Source organism: Tenrec ecaudatus, chromosome 9 (genome assembly GCF_050624435.1).
Source record: "Tenrec ecaudatus isolate mTenEca1 chromosome 9, mTenEca1.hap1, whole genome shotgun sequence".
Classification (NCBI taxonomy): domain Eukaryota; kingdom Metazoa; phylum Chordata; class Mammalia; order Afrosoricida; family Tenrecidae; genus Tenrec; species Tenrec ecaudatus.
The window spans coordinates 120,964,687-120,980,628 of NC_134538.1; the positions used below are offsets into that span (position 1 = coordinate 120,964,687).

At 42.2% G+C, this 15,942-nt stretch overlaps 1 protein-coding gene and 1 non-coding gene across 2 annotated transcripts in view; both read left to right on the forward strand.

Moving 5' to 3' along the window:
- MAGI2 (membrane associated guanylate kinase, WW and PDZ domain containing 2) overlaps positions 1 to 15,942 on the forward strand; it is a 1,549,501-nt gene that overhangs the window by 1,333,393 nt on the left and 200,166 nt on the right. Inside the window, exons 11-12 of the mRNA XM_075558486.1 lie at positions 355 to 386; positions 6,611 to 6,800. Of these exons, the coding sequence (XP_075414601.1) occupies positions 355 to 386; positions 6,611 to 6,800 (222 nt within the window). The remainder of the gene's footprint in view (positions 1 to 354; positions 387 to 6,610; positions 6,801 to 15,942) is intronic.
- On the forward strand, positions 13,257 to 13,383 carry LOC142457559 (small nucleolar RNA SNORA65). Its single transcript, XR_012786273.1, has one exon. It is a non-coding gene; the product is annotated as a small nucleolar RNA SNORA65 (small nucleolar RNA).

Here is a 15,942-nt window from a genome sequence, read left to right on the forward strand (position 1 = left end):
CCGACTGGATGGCAACGGACTCTCCTTCAAGCGAAGACTACATGGCAGAAATCCATAGAGACTTGCGGATAGACTGCCAGGCCTTGTGGATAGACTGCCACACAGCCACTCACACGACCCCTCCATGCTGCCGAGCCCTTCGTTACCGAACAAGGACATTGATTTTAGAATCCAAACGATAATGCCCATGAAAGTATTTCAAACCAAAGCAAACTGTGCAGCCAGGCAGCATGGTGTGTGTTACTGTTTGCTGTTGAATAATTTAAAGTGAATTGCAATTATCTGAATATTATGCCACCCATCGTGGTAGCATGGCATGTTTTCTAAGTTGAAATTTTGTTTTCTTTCTTACAGGTTTCTTTTCTCCATGGAAAACTCCAAAGCCTGTAAGTTGGAATTGTTATACGTCTTTATTTATAGTTATTAAAGCAATCCCATTTCAGAAGCATTCCAGTGAAGGTCTCAAAGTCCCATCACCTCTGAGATTCTGTGGTGACCAAATATACATATACTTCTTCTTAATTCTAGGTTTCCACAAAGGCAGGAATAATGCATCTTACTTTGCTATAAGGAAACTTTTGTTTTCCCCAATCAGAATTACTATAGTTGTATAATATGATTTTAAAACATTTTATAAAAATATAAATTCATATAGGCCCATAATTATTGACCTGAAATTTAAGTGTGGTCCGTGCGTTTTAAAATGTATTTAGAACTAAATATATATGTATGTCCATGTGTGAGTAATATAGATGAAGGGGGGTTAAAGTATTGGTAGACAAATTCCATTATCTTTTAATTCCATTTTTCCATAAACTTTTAGTAGCCCCTTTTATATTTTCCTCTAAACCTAATCACAATCAAAATGATGTGTCGATGTCTTGTTTAGATACTGGCGGGCTTGGCCATCACCAACCTTCCTTGGCTGTAGTTTTCCTGAACCATCCGGTCATTTGTATCCGTTTGTAGGAGGTTGATAGATTGATAAATACTAAGAAGATTTTTGTGACGTAGGCAAGTTGACTAAGTAGCTGTAGATGACCTTAACTTGCCGTAAGCTTGAATTGATTTGCTAGGATTCTATTTTATGAATACTCTACCCTTTTCTGAACGGTCTCCTGTCCACACATAGAAGAACCCTGTGTGGCATGGCAATTCAAGTCAAAAACAAAACTCCACGATGCGTTTCTAGAAAGGACATTGTTTGCTCCCCTCCTTTTATTTACTCCTTACCCCAAGGATTTGAAACTTCGGTGGTCCCTCGTTTAGTCGGCGACTAAGAGAGTCCTCAGCTCATCGTCTGCCTTCTCCTGTTCCTTTTCCTGAGGGAATGTGCGCCTGCTCATTACAATTTGGCCTAGATTCCGAGGTCAATAACTGTCTTAATTAACTAGCATCTCTTAAACACGACTTGAGAACTTGTGAAAAGAAGATACTTTGAAGCCATATCAAAGCTGCCTGAGATCCAGCTTCTTTCCAACTGAGATGCACAAGCAGGAGCTGGAGATGTTTAGGGGACGCATACTGCATTTAGGGTTTGCTTCACCTTGTCCACAGAGAACCTCAGATGGCAAACCCGATGCTGTCTGGGCTTATAAGCTACTTAGCGAGAGATGTAATTCTGAAAAGAGGTACTTTTAAATGTTTGAAATGAAATTTGGGTTACCTTGAACAAAGTCTAAATAGTTCCTCTCTTTTTACCATCACCCTTAAATGTGTACTTTGTGGTTATACACGTCTTTACCTAATTTAACAAGGAACCTTGTAACCTCATCATGGTGCTACAATTATGCAATCTAATGATTTCCTTACATGTGCCACATTAATAGAAATTATGCCTTTTGCTGTAATTACAGCATGACTGCCATTGTAGTAATTACATCCATGCTCAATAATTCTAAAAAAGGGCTCTCTAGAAATCAATTTAAGATTAATCCTCAACGTATGCCCCCCTCCAAAATCTAAGGCTTGGACCTCCAGGTCCTGGGCTGAGTGAAGAGAGTGGATTGTTGATTTAGTATCCTTCACATGTCTTCATGAAACCATCCAGGCTAAGAAATAACATCATGCAGTTTGGCATAATTGTTTAGGGGTAGGTTCTGCCTAGGTTCGAACCTATGTTCTTCTCCTTACTAGCTATTTTAACTAATTGAACTAACTGCTGAGGCTATCAGTTTCTCAAAGTCCACACCTAGAAACTGGTGATGATATTAATACTCTTCTTTGCATATTGTGAAGATTCTGTGAGTTCATCCAGGCTGGAACTCCAGGCCTAGGGAAGTATCTCTAAAGGGTAAGGGCTCAACACTACGAAGAACTGTCAGATATCAAACAGGTGGTCTGTGCATAAAACCTTCATAAATAAACCATACTAATTAAATAAACATGTATGACTGATAAGCAGAAGTACATATTTATATGTCCATGGTATATGGATGTACAACTCTCTCTTCTGAAGAGGATGCATGACATCCTTGCTCAGGCTATGGAAATATGATCCTGAGTGAGACCTTATGTCCTTCTGTTACTGGATCGTTTCCTGACCCTCTTCTGTCCTTCCAATCCACATCTTAAGCCAACAAGGTCAAGCAGATCACTTCCTGTTTAACACATAATGTTGTAATGCTTCTGGAAAGGACCCAGAATCAAGCCCAATGCCTTCATCTCCCTAGCCTGTCCTGAGCTCACAGAAGGAGGGGTTCAGATACCCTCAGTTCCAATGAGAAGAAAACAGATTCTAAACAGAGTATTTTACAGAGGTGGGGTGGGGAATCTCACCTTCCTCAGAAGCTTTCTACACTCTCTGCTCTTCCCCAGGAATCAGAAACTGAAATTTAAAAAATAATAATAACCATAACCTTGACTAGGCTTTTCTTGTTTTACGGACTGATACCCCTTTGTGGTCTACATGCCCATCTGTTTTACTGACTGTGAGATTTCAGGGATTCCTGTCAGTCAGTCATTCACCTAAGTCAGCAGAGATATGTCTGCTCCCAGATCCAGAGCTGTTTCCATTCTTCTCTTATCCTAATGAAGCGCATGTCTTATTCTCATCCTATGAACACTTCTGGCACTGGAAAGGAGAGACTCAATCATAAGGCATGATGAGAGGTAAAAGCCTAGTCGTTAGCACAAACCTAGGATGGTAATGAATGAGTCAAGGCCAGGCAGTTATGCAGATAAGGTCCATGGCCCTGGGCCAGGGGACATGTTAAGAACCCAGGAAGTTCTTGGAGGTGGAGTGGAACAAGTACTCATTCTACGTCCCAGTTGACTAGCACAACTCCAGAGAACAGGTTGTCTAAGAAAGTAGGGAGAAATCAACAGAACCGCCTGCAGAAAGTGTACTCAGGTCAGCCCACCAACCCTCATGAGCAGTGTGACCCCCTCACCCCAGGGCAGTGGTTCGATCCCCTGTCTTCTGGGTCACATCTAGCAAGCAACTCCGGTTGGGGGATGGGCTGTGAGTCCTCTTTTTCGATAGCGCTCATGGCACAGTGATTTTCTACTCCACAGTCTTTTAAGAAACCCTGACAGAGTGGCTCAAGGGTTGATGAATGTCACAGCAAGAGACTGTGAATACTTCACTAAGCATGAACTGAGCTCTTGACTAATCCCCGATCTCTGTACTATAGAAATGGTAGAATTTGTCAATCTGCCACAGAAACTTTCCCAAACAGTGCCCATAGCATTATTGGTTTTGTACTTTCAAGATTGTGTTTTAGAAATACTAATATTTCACCTGAAGCATGCTTGCTCCAATGATTGTACATGAACAATACATAGACCTGGCAAGACATGTGGGTATCAAATACCCCCCAGTGGGAGATGGGAGAAAGAAAGAGGCACTTGCTGAGGCCTTTGGAGGACAAGTGGAATACTAAGCTATTCTGACCATATATCTACTTTACTTTTCAGAATGTAACACTTTTATGTTTAGAAACAGAAGAGCAAAAGCCATGGCAAAAAAAAAAAACAAAAAAAAACCCTCTGCCTGGTGCCTGGGTTTCGTTAAAGTGAACAATTAGAAAGGATATCTTCTTCAACCACACGTGCGGTCTTCCAGGTCTCAGCAATGTCACCCGGAGCGGAGAGCCTAAGGAACCCAGAATAGTTCCCTATGTGGCTGTTGCCATCAGTTGCGTCATGAAGCGCATATGTGAAGACTGCTACTGAGTCTCAGCAAAAGTCCCACTGAACAAGAAATGTTAGCTAGAACTCTCACCAAATTGACCACTGATCTCCTTACTGCCTAGTATGCTATTATGCAAGCAAGCTTTGGTAAATAGTTAGTTCTGACTCAGTCTACCATAGACAGGGTTGGACCTCAGAAAAGCCATTGTACCTGCTCTGTGCCTTTGCTTAATTTGAGGGAATGGACTTGGGCCCCGGCCGTGGTGGTTTCATAGAAGCTTGTTCAGATGAAAGCTTGGACAATAGTTCATTGTTGTCTAAAGCAAAATAAGATGAAGCCATGGGGTTTTGATTTCTTTTAAAGTAGTTTTATTAGTATATAGTTCACATAGGATACATTTTAATCATTCACTCATATTAAGAAGATTTGTGCAATCATCACCATAATCAATTTCAGAACATTTATTTCTCATCCGCCTGGTTGTTCGCTCCCCATTTCCTCCCATACTCCCTCAGCAGGCCCCTTATCCAGTTACTGTCTCTGTAGATCTACTATCCTGGATTTACATACAGGAAAAATATACAAAACAAAACACAATCATAAAAATCATAGAAAATGAACAAAAAATAGGAAAAACCTCAATGAATGAGAAAACAGAAAACATTAAAAACCTAAACGGCTTTAAAATGGGCTAAAGGGGCGATTAAGTGATAGGGCATTCCATGTTCTCTGTATGGTGCAGGAATATTCACAACCCTCACTAGGGTCAGAGAGGGTTCATCTGAGATGAAATCCATGGTGGCACCCTGCAGATGGATTTGGGTCTTCCGCTGTTATCCGTCGCCTCTTGCAAACAGGGTACACAATTTAAACTCTGCTACTATTCTCACCATCAGATGTGTGCTTCCTCCATGTGTACTTAGTTGATACCTCACTTAGATGTCTGTTTATTTGAAGACAAGCATGTAAGGCCTCGGGTACTAGTTTTTCTGATAGCCGGGCACCATCTGGTTTCTTCTCCACCCTTTTCCTTATGTCTTCAATGATCTCTCCATGAAGGTGAGCATCGAACAGGGCTGTGTCCCAAGAACTGATTGGGACATGGGACTAGGTTTAGATTGTGAGTCTAAAACCCATTCATCTCTCTGTGGCTTATATATGTCTCTGGTTCATGTTAGAGGCATTTGTATCATTTTATGATAGAAAACATTATAAATCATTCCCCTGGGGAATAAGGTAATTCTCTTGATAGAGTCATTAATTTGAGAAAAGGAAATTATACAAGTTTAGGCTAGCTTCAGACTATAATACTTGAATTGTTGACTTATACAGATTAAAACCTTAAGTGACTGAGCACTATATACATGAACAATAGGGGTTGGTGAAAAGACCAAACTTTCAATAAACCACTCTTGTGTAGAAATTTAAGCCATAAGGGAACCTAATTGAATTGGAGGCATAGCAGTATCATTTAAAGCAGAAAGGCAATTGAGTGTGATTTGACTGATTGTTGGATGAAGTGATAACTGGTGGTGCCAATAGGTGACGCCAATGATCCTTGGTGGCCTCTCTGGTTAAAAGGTAGCATTGGTTGGTGCTCATGTTCTGTACTGCATGATGCTGTGGCGAGCGTCAAAGGTAGGGCGTTGTAAACTTGGAATTACTCTACACCAGCGGTTCTCCACCTTCAGCATGACACGCCCCTTTCATACAGTTCCTCATGTGGTGACCCCCCAACCATAACATTATCTTCATTGCTACTTCATAACTCTAATTTTGCTACTGTTATGAATCAGGCAACCCCTGCGAAAGGGTCGTTTGACACCTCCCCAAAGGGGTCACAACCCACAGGTTGAGAACTGCTGCTCTATAGATTTTTAATAAATTATCATAATAGCAATAGCAAGTGCAGGAATTGGGGGGAGAAGCCACCAGATAGCAGTAAATGGGTCTTAATTGAAGACTTTGAGCAAGTAATAAAATCCAGGTAATTGTATAATTGCTTATAAACTGTATGGAAATGGTTCATTGTCCAGGTTGAGATATGCACAGGTGTAACATGGATACTTGCAGACTGTCGTCTTCTGTTAGGGTGAAAACTCATGTCCTATATCAGGACCTTCTTGAGGATGAAACAAATAATAGCATGCATCACACAGAAGTTATGTTGTGATATACGTGATCTTTATTTTATATAGAGAAAAAACAGATTCAGAGATAGTCTATGATATGCTGAAGATTTCCAGCAAGTAAGTGACAGGTTATATCAAAGCCACGCACTGCTTTATGTCTACCATATCACGTTCGCATATTTCACATCAAGGCACTTGTACCCACATTTTTAACGTTTCGTGGGAGAAACACCCACAGTGAACAGAGGTTTAACTCTACAGGTGAGTGTTGTGGGATGTAACCGGGGAAATAGCAAGAAAGAATGATGTGCCAATCATTGTCTCTCATCTCTACACTTTTCAGATCATGGACCGATGGGAGAATCAAGGCAGTCCTCAGACCAGTGTATCTGCTCCGGCCATACCGCAGAACCTGCCCTTCCCACCCGCCCTTCCCAGGAGCTCGTTTCCTGACTCAACAGAGGCCTTTGACCCAAGGAAGCCTGACCCATATGAGCTCTATGAGAGATCGAGAGCCCTTTATGAAAGTAGGCGTAAGTGGAGGCCATCAAACAAGGGCACGTGACTGCTAAGTGAAGTCCTGTCAGGATGTAGATTGAGGCTGAAATGATCTGGCATGGTTTTATATGCTGAGCTGGAAAAACATCTCAGCAGTAAAGGCAGCTGGTGTAAAGTCTCTAAAAAGCTTGGCGATTCTAAAAATAAGCGTTCATTTTTTTATTTGAAAACATATTTCCTACTTTATTTTCTTCCCACAGCCCCTGAGAAGAATTGGAATTTTTGTTGTTGCTGTCGCTAGTTCTGCTTATAAACCACCCACTGAGAAGAAGAAATGTTGGGGGATTTTATGTGTTGAACCGAACCTGACATTTAAAACTTAGATATGTTCTTAGAATGAAGGCACAGAAGAGTTAGGACCTTGAATGAAATACCAGCCCAACCCTTCCAACTCACAGTCTTGAAATCCCTGGGCTCCCGTCATTCTTGCCTGACTCTTTCCTTCTCACTCGATGGAGTTGGTCCATTTAGAAGTCCAGTCGTGAAAATAGCATGTCTACACGTGTCACCATAGCATGTTGAAGGTCTTCTAAAATCATTTCATTTATCGGTATTGGAAAACAGAGTTCTTGAGAGTGCACGTGCCTTCGTTGTGACCCTTCTCCCCATATTCCAGGTCCCCTCCTTCCACATGGTAGAGATCAGGAATTTGACTGGCACGAGCATGTAAAGCGAGGACAATACGCAGTCTAATAAGAGCCTGCGCGAAGGGCGGCGCAACCTCGCTAGTGAGAAGGCTTGGGTCCCTGGTGTTTCCTTTTAGGGTCTGCTGGTTTCCTGCATTCGGCTGGTATCTCGTTTCCAACTTTATCATCTGAAGTATGAATAGCAAGTTTTAAATTGTGCGTGATCTCAGAGGATCACAAATCTGCTTACTCTTGTGATGAGCTCAGGGGCTGAGAATTATGCACCCAGCTGGTGAAGTGGAAAGCAGACCTGATACCTGCTCCCTGTCCTCTACAACTCTTTGCAAAAAGTCATTTTAGTTGATAAAATAGTTAGGACAGCAGGCCATTGAGAAATCATTTTCATCAAAATGAACCCCCTGTATATCTTTTTAAAATAATGGACTACACCTGGGTTACTACATTCTATTTCCTTACCCTCTAAATGAACGCTGAAATTTTTTTTTTTTCAAACTGGAATATTTTTAAAGGGTTGTATCAACAAAGTTCCTTGGCTTTGATAAAGCAAAGGCAAAGTAAGCATTTCTAGCTATAGAATATAAGGTGTGAATCTTGATGCCCAGGGAATAAAAAAGATGAGAGTATTTCAGTGCTGTTCTTAATAGCACTTCTACATTAACACTCAAGTATTGACCGACTGCCCACTTCGCTATCAGCACTCTGGGAGATTGCAAAGATGAAGGACAGTCCCTGATCTTCACAGCTGTGACAGAGAAAACAAGAAGAGTGAGTGGAATCAGGTAGAGATCAAGGTACAGTGGAGGATCCAATGTGGAAGATTAAATAGTATCCTTGGCTTAGCAAATTTAGGGAGTATCAACCAATACTTCCCCCATCTCTTTATCCCTTTGTTGGTCATTTGCTTCCATCCCCTCATAGTCTCAGGGCTTCATTAGTTAGGAAAAATTCAGGATTGGTAAATACCCAATTCCAAGTCTTCCCTTTGTAGATGTCTGGTATTCTTGTGCATTCCATTTCTGAAACGGAATTGTGCATGGACCCCATTTCAACACTCCAGCATCTCTTCTGATTCTTTTTCTGGCTCCCCACCGCATCCTCCTGCACCCCAGCCATCATCCCTACTTTGACACTCTCCCCGCCTTCCTTCCTGGTGGTCATCCGCTCTCTCCGATGTTGCTAAAGTCGTCTGATCTTCCTAAATCTGACAAAGCCAAAAGGGGGTGAGCTCATTTCCCTTCCCTAGTTGTATCGTGTTGTTTCGTAACACCCAGTGGGATGTGGATGGAACAGCAGATTCTGTCGGGGGATAAAAAACCTGGTGCCACTTCCCCAGGCTCTCTGCTCATGGACACGCAGATGTCGTGAAAGAACACGGCCCTTTGCCCTCTGCATGTTTCCTGCCTCCAAGCTTAAAAAGGTTCGTTCTTGTCCCCATATTTGAAGGTCTTCAAATATCATTTCTTCGCACCTTGAAGATATCAGAAGACAGTGTTTTGAAGACATCCCGTCATAGATTATGTATCTTCTCACCTTCTCATCTCCTTCACAGGTTATAGGACAGGAAGTCTCTCCTTCACATTTTCAGAAACTACTTTTTAAAAAGAGAACTCTTTTAAAGAGTAGGTGATATGTGCGATATAAGTCTGATCATCCTCAAATAGATCCCTTACCATTTTCTCTAACAGCCCCAAATTGTCTAAAACCACACCTCCGACTGCTATCCACACTTTCCATTACACACCATCCTGGTTCTTACTGCTTTGATTGGCACGCAGAACGTTTAGGTGTGGCTCTACCTGCTCTTCGGTGCTGTCATGGGTTCTGCATCAGGCTGCTAACCACCAGGTCAGCAGTTCTGAACCTCCAATTCCTCCTCATGAGGCTTTCTGCTTCCATAACGATTTACAGCCTCAGAAACCCATGGGGGCAATTCTATTCTGTCCCTTGGGTCAGTAGCAGAAAGCATTGACTCTGACAGCGAGTTCCTTTTTTGTTGTTTTCATTTTATCTGTTCTTGTCTCCTCCAATGTTGTTCTAGGAGGAAAACCAATGAGATGAGGGAAAATGTAGAAGGGAATCCTAACCAGACAGGTCTCAACTGAGGCTGTTAACACTCTCCCCTGGCAGCACGAGGGCTTCGTCTTTGCACTGCTAACCACGTGGTCATCAGGTTGAATCAGAGTTTTCCGTCAGGTGAAGATAAAGCTGTCTGCTCCCATAAAGGTGTACAGCCCTGGACACCCAGGGGGTGTCCACTAGGCTCACTGTGAGTCAGAATTGACTCAATGGTGGTAGGTTTGGAGTTCTGGGGGAGGTTGCCTTTTTATTTTACGTAGATAGTAATCCTGTGGCAATCTTTCCTAGCACAAAGTCTAAAACTTGGAAGATATTTGCAATTATATTTACAACGGGGTTGCAAGCCCCAAATGAAAGTCTGTACTTTCACCCATAAGCCTTTGCTGTACAGAGCTACAGAATGGTTTGTATTTCAAGTCTGTCAGGGCGTTTCTGGATTCAGTCATCAGTGCCCTGCAAATGATGGAAATTTATCAAATGTTGTAAATGTTACTGTGCCTCATTTGACTCATAATTAGATTATACTGACATTTTAATGTTCGTGCACAGGACATCTTAATAAAGATGTCTTCTTGGGGAAAAATAAAGTTGTGATTTGAACAGATGAAGACAACCATGGGCTAACGGACCAGGTGCTGTATGTATGTATAGGATATGAGAGGTGCATGCATGTGAGGGGAAAGGTAGAGCCGCCTCCCACCTACCCAAGCATAGTGATAAGGCGGAACGGAAGAAATACCAAGAAAGGCAGACTCTGCCACCCCGCAGTCCAGCGGTTGCCTCAGATTCCAGAGCATCCAGCAGAGAGCCCAGAAACAGCACCTCCAGGCTCCCCGCAACCAACCAGAGTGGCTGAAACACTCCAAACGTTGCCAGAGCTCTGCTAGGCACTCCATGAGAGAAAACTCATGAGAAATCGTCTGTGCTTAGAAGGAACTTACCAGGGACACAGGGACATAAACAAAACCACCGGGAAAGAATCGTGGAGAACATCGCATTACACAATGTGAAAAATACGGTCAGCCTTTTAACATGTGCAATTGGAAAATAGACACAATTGGACAACACCACTGGTTTCTCCAACTTCCTGAGTGGTGCAAATGCCTAATAGACCCAAATACTAGCCAAACCAGAAGAAAAGCCTGGTGAGCTACTTGCCAAAAACAGCCATTGGAAACGCCAAGCGGCACAGAATTTCTCTGCAACCCTGAGGGAAGAACTTGAACATTCTCTGTTTACTGCTTCATGTTCCTCAAGTTGGACTAAGTGCATCATTTCTAGCCTTAACTTTTTAAGATTTCTAAAGGCCCTCGCCGCTTACTTACTTCCCACCTCCTGCCTTTCTTTCCATTCCTTTTGGCTGTGTCCTTACTCCAACTTCCCATTTGTAACATGGGGATAGGAACGCTCTTTGAATGGCTTCATTGCATAGAGGTAATCTGGAGTAACTCCACATCCCAGTCTGATCGTCCCGGTCTGTGTTGGCCTGGCATAGTTATTGACAGCTCCCTTCCCCTCCTAGAGCATCCTCATTTGGATGCTATGTGGTCTACCCTTTATTACATAATCTATAAAGGAGTAAACATGACTACTGTCTATGAAGAGCTATCTCCATTTAAATGTACAGACCAAAAATAACATTTTAATACCTAGTCAGATCAGTCATTTCTCTCAAGCTAATTTATTTGGCTGACTGACATTCTTCGATAATGAGTGAATTTATGCCCATACATGTTAGGCCCTAATTTGAGGTAAAGATTTATGTGATCCCTTGGTAGCCAAACTCCCAAGGAACTCCCTCATCACCAGAAAGTTATACCTATGTACAAAACCAGAGAATGGCAAATAAGTAGATATATAAGTAGATAAATAGATATAAAACGTCATGCATTTAAGTACCCCGACTTTCATCACCAAGAGGAATTAAGTCAGATTCAGTATTTCAGCTAGAAAAGTATCCATCTGGTATCTCTTCCTGCCTCTGGGAAAGATTGTTCCCTAAATCATACTGAGCCTGTGAACGACAGAAGCAAACGCTGCCTGGTCCTGCACTATTTTCACAGTCATTGAGATAGATACGTGAGCCCATTGTGGCAGTGACTATGTCAAGCCTTCTTGTGGAAGGGCTTCCTCTTTTTGCTGATCCTCTACTAGGCAGGCTGTCTTTCTCCAGGGATCGATCCCCCTGATGACACGTCCAAAGCATGTGACATGAAATCTTGCTATCCTCATTTCTATGGAATAGTCAGGCTGCACTTCTTCTAAGACAGATTTCTTCATTCTACTACAAGTTCATAACATGCAAGGGGGTACCTGAAAAAAAAACCAACAGAATTGGACAGAGCGGAGTTTTCATAGTATATATTTTTCCCATTATGGCAAGCATCGAGCAACCCACTCTTAGTTACTGCACCCCGTGGCATCACCTGAGAAAAGTCTCTCTGGTTTCAGTGAATTTTTTCATCATAGCAGCGTTGCTCAACCCTCATTTTTGTGATGGCCAATTTAAGAGAACAGTGTGCAGCTCTGAAATTTTGTTTCTTGCTTAGGAAAAATGCCACAGAAACAGTTGTGATGTTGAACACAACTTACAAGGACTGTGCTCTGGGGAAAACTCAAGTGTATAACTGTTTTTCTTGTTTCAAAGACATGAAATGTTGATTGATGACAAACCTCATTCTAGACGTCCATCAACTTCCCAAACATATGAAAATGTCCCCTTGTAGTGCAGTTGGATTTCATTCCACCAAGCTTTCTAGTTAGAGGTTCTGAAAAGATAGTGCAACAGTGTGCAACAGAAAGTTCTGATCTGTGGCAGATGGGGAACTGCTTTTGCCACTACAGACAATACACCTGCTCACACAGCCATCTAAGCAGGCCCGTTTGGGGCAAAAAACAGCATGCCTCTCTTCTCCCATGCACCTGACTCACCTGACCTCACTCTGTGCGACTTCTTTTTACTTCCGCAAATGAAGAGGAATGTGAAAGAACTGCGATTTGACGACGTAAAGAGGTGAAGGGGAAAAAAAGGGGGAGGTGCTGTCAGCCATCCAATCAGTTAAGTTTGAAAAATGTTTCCAAGAATGGAATTGCAGATTTGACAAATATATTAAATATAATGGGAAGTACTTTGAAGGTGATAAGGTGTTTTCAATTTTTTTTTTTAATTCATAGCTTTGAAAAAAAATTCTGGGTTTGGGGGGCTATCCTTCATATTCGTTATTTGACATCAGTGCCATAATTCAAATGCATCCGTTTTCCGCCATCTTCCTGATTCATTTCTTGCTTGTGCATACATAGTTTCTAGTATCACAGCAACATGGAATCCCCTGCGGTAGGACAAACTTATAGACAAGTGGGGTGGGAAAGCTTGCACTTACATAACTGCAAATAGACTGCTATCGCGGCTTCTCTTTTCATTGCCAGGCAAGGTAATAAAAAGTGCTTCCCAAAGAAAAAGAGTGCTATTCACTTTGGAGTTTTTCAAAGTAAAAATTTGATTCTTCTCATGAAATCTTGTTGATTCGAACACTAGGACCCTGTCCTGTGGGTTCACTTTTCTTTAATCCAGGAGTCTTCTAAAGGCATATCTTATCATTCCCGGTTCATGGGGGGTATTTCTTGGGCATACTCCCCATTAATAGCCCGATAAGCTACAAGAGATGATTAAAAGCAAGAGGAGACATGGAAAAAAGTGTTGATAAGCCACCCGCCACTGCACCAGACCATTCTCTGTTGGCTGGTGCAACCCAGTGGTGAGCTGAGAGCAAAGCCCAGCTAGGCAACAGGGTTGTTCTTCATGTGGATGACTCTGTGCCGAAAGCATGGGACAGTCAAGAAGAACGAGGAAGAAAAAAAGAAAGAAAGAAAGAAAGTGTTGAGTCCCTCAAACCCTTCCCTTCCAGTTCTGTCCCTGGATGTGAGGCCAAGTTGAATTATGACTAAAGTTGTACAAAGTTTTTCTTCTTCACATTCAACCTTGGTTATTAGACATAAGCAATTTATGAGGTACAACATGTCCACATTCCTGTGCAGTAAGACATCACTCAATTGTAGGACCATAAAAATGTCAGGCATCCGTATGGTGGAAAGTGCCTCATGGTATAACCTCTTTAGAACAGAAATGCCTCTGGAATGTCCTTCAGAAGAGCTCACATCATCCTTCCAGAAATGAGGAAGCAGTAGCCCATAATAAGCCAGGATTGTCTCAGCAACGGTAGTGATGAAGAGTCAACACAGGTCAGTTAAAAAGCATGATCGAGGAGCAAGCTGCTTTACAGTAGTATACCTGACAGGAAATGAGATGAAGTTATCACTTACAGGAGATGGGGGGTGGGGGGACGTAGTTGTGCTTTTCACCTCTCCCACTTTTATCTTGCTCGTTAGTTGTTCGTTTCTCAGTGTTGAATTCTTTCATGGTTCAGTATCATCATGGGTGAATAGTCACAAACGGGTGGTGGTGGTGCACATTTCTAAGCTACTGGTTTCTCTCCTGCTCTTGCCTCATTCATTATTGAGCAAGACTTGTAGCTCACACTGTTTCCCATCCTGACGCACAGCAGGCTTGCTCGGAAAGGTGGGGTGGTGTAGAACTAACTGCCACCCCAGCACACCACTTGAGGCCCAAGGGGATCAGGTCATGGAAGCACTTTGGTAGTGATCCAGAGTGGGAGAACCAGAGTGCTCAAGTCCTGCTTGAGCTTGCCTGTCTCCCATGTAAGTAGTATTGCTGGAAGTATTGGTAGACTTAAGAAAGGTTTGGATGTTCATGAACTCGATAGCTGCAGTCAGCTATTAAGTTGTCAGAGTGGGGCCATTTCTTCCCTTCCTGGGAAATATCTTCGCAACCGAAAATTGTGTTAGCCCAAACCTGATCTGTTGGAACATGCTAATGTCCAGTGACTTTGATGAAAACACCACCCACCAGTGTGCTCTGCAAGCACTATACTGTATTTTAGTGAAATTATGAGGGAATTATCTGTAAATGTTAAAGAACTTTCACCAGTGGCATTAACATTAGAACCATAAAAGAGCAGAAAGAAGTTGAATAATATCATTTTCAATGTCCTCAGCTGTACTATGAAGGTTAATTTTCCATACCTTTCTTGCCATGAAAAACTGCTGGTGCTACCTTCAGTATGATTTGTGTTATAATTTGATCTATGAAAAAAGTTGTCTTTCAGCTGGAGTTTCTAATATATGACATTATACATCACTTTGCAGTTATAATATATTGATAAAGGACATCAGGAAATTCGGCTAAGCTGTGCTTACCATTTTTTATACTCTGTAGCTTTTCATTGATTATAGAAGTTCTAATTTCCAAAAGGAAATATTCAGGTCACTCTGCAAATAACATTCATATTTCTCACATGTACCTTTTACGAAAATTATCATGATATGAACTAAGGAATACAGATCATGAAAATAGCAGTCGAGTTACAGTGAACTTTTTTTCCATTTTCTAATTAGATTCCATCCTATAGCTTAGAAATGTATTTTATTTGGTAGTTTAAATTTTAATGCTTCTTGAACTAGACACGGGATAGATCGGATAAAGGGGTGGGGACCTGTTGATAGGTTGGCGTTAAAGTCGCTCCTTGATTGAGTTATTTCGCATGTCAGAGCATTTCGTTGGTAGCACAGGTTGACAATGTAGCCCAGAGTGCTTTAATGAATAAATATGAGGCCATCATGGCTTGCAGTACACTGAGTTTAATTGCTGGATATCAAGTAGGTCCAAGGGAGATTACGGCCAAATAAAATGTCAATTTTGCAATTTCTCAAAGTACTTAGAAGAGTGCAGGCTTCCATCCGGGGCACCGAACTACCTTTTGGATGAAAGACTATTTCTCAACTGATAATCCTCATCAATCACGCTGACACTTGATACACATGCAACAATCCTGCTGGAGAGCGAATCTGCCTTCTCGGTTAAAACACGGATTGCTTAGCAGGGACGATCTATCACCCCGCAGGGCCGGGCGCCGGGCTGTGCAGAGCCCAGGGGGGAGGATTTGTGGGGCACTCGGAGGAGAGCCTCATCATCACATGACTTCAGAGACTTGCGTGCCATTTTTAAGGGTGAAAGACACGTGGTTCTGTCAAGTTGGATGGCCTTCTGTGTAACCGAACGAAATGCCTGTTGTCCTCCCTCCGTCATGGCCGTGGTCAGTGGGGTGTTCGAGTCTGTTGCAGACTAGATAACTCCTCTTTGAAGAACACAAAAGCTCAGTGAGAAAACCACCTGAACTTGGTCTTCTTTTCACTGGAAAAGCTTAATAGCACAATGATAAAAATTGGCACGTTTTAAAATTGTCGCCTTCACATGCAGAATGAGAATGTTCTATTTTAGCTTATTCCCACGCTCTGCTTTTTAAACTTGAGTTTCTTA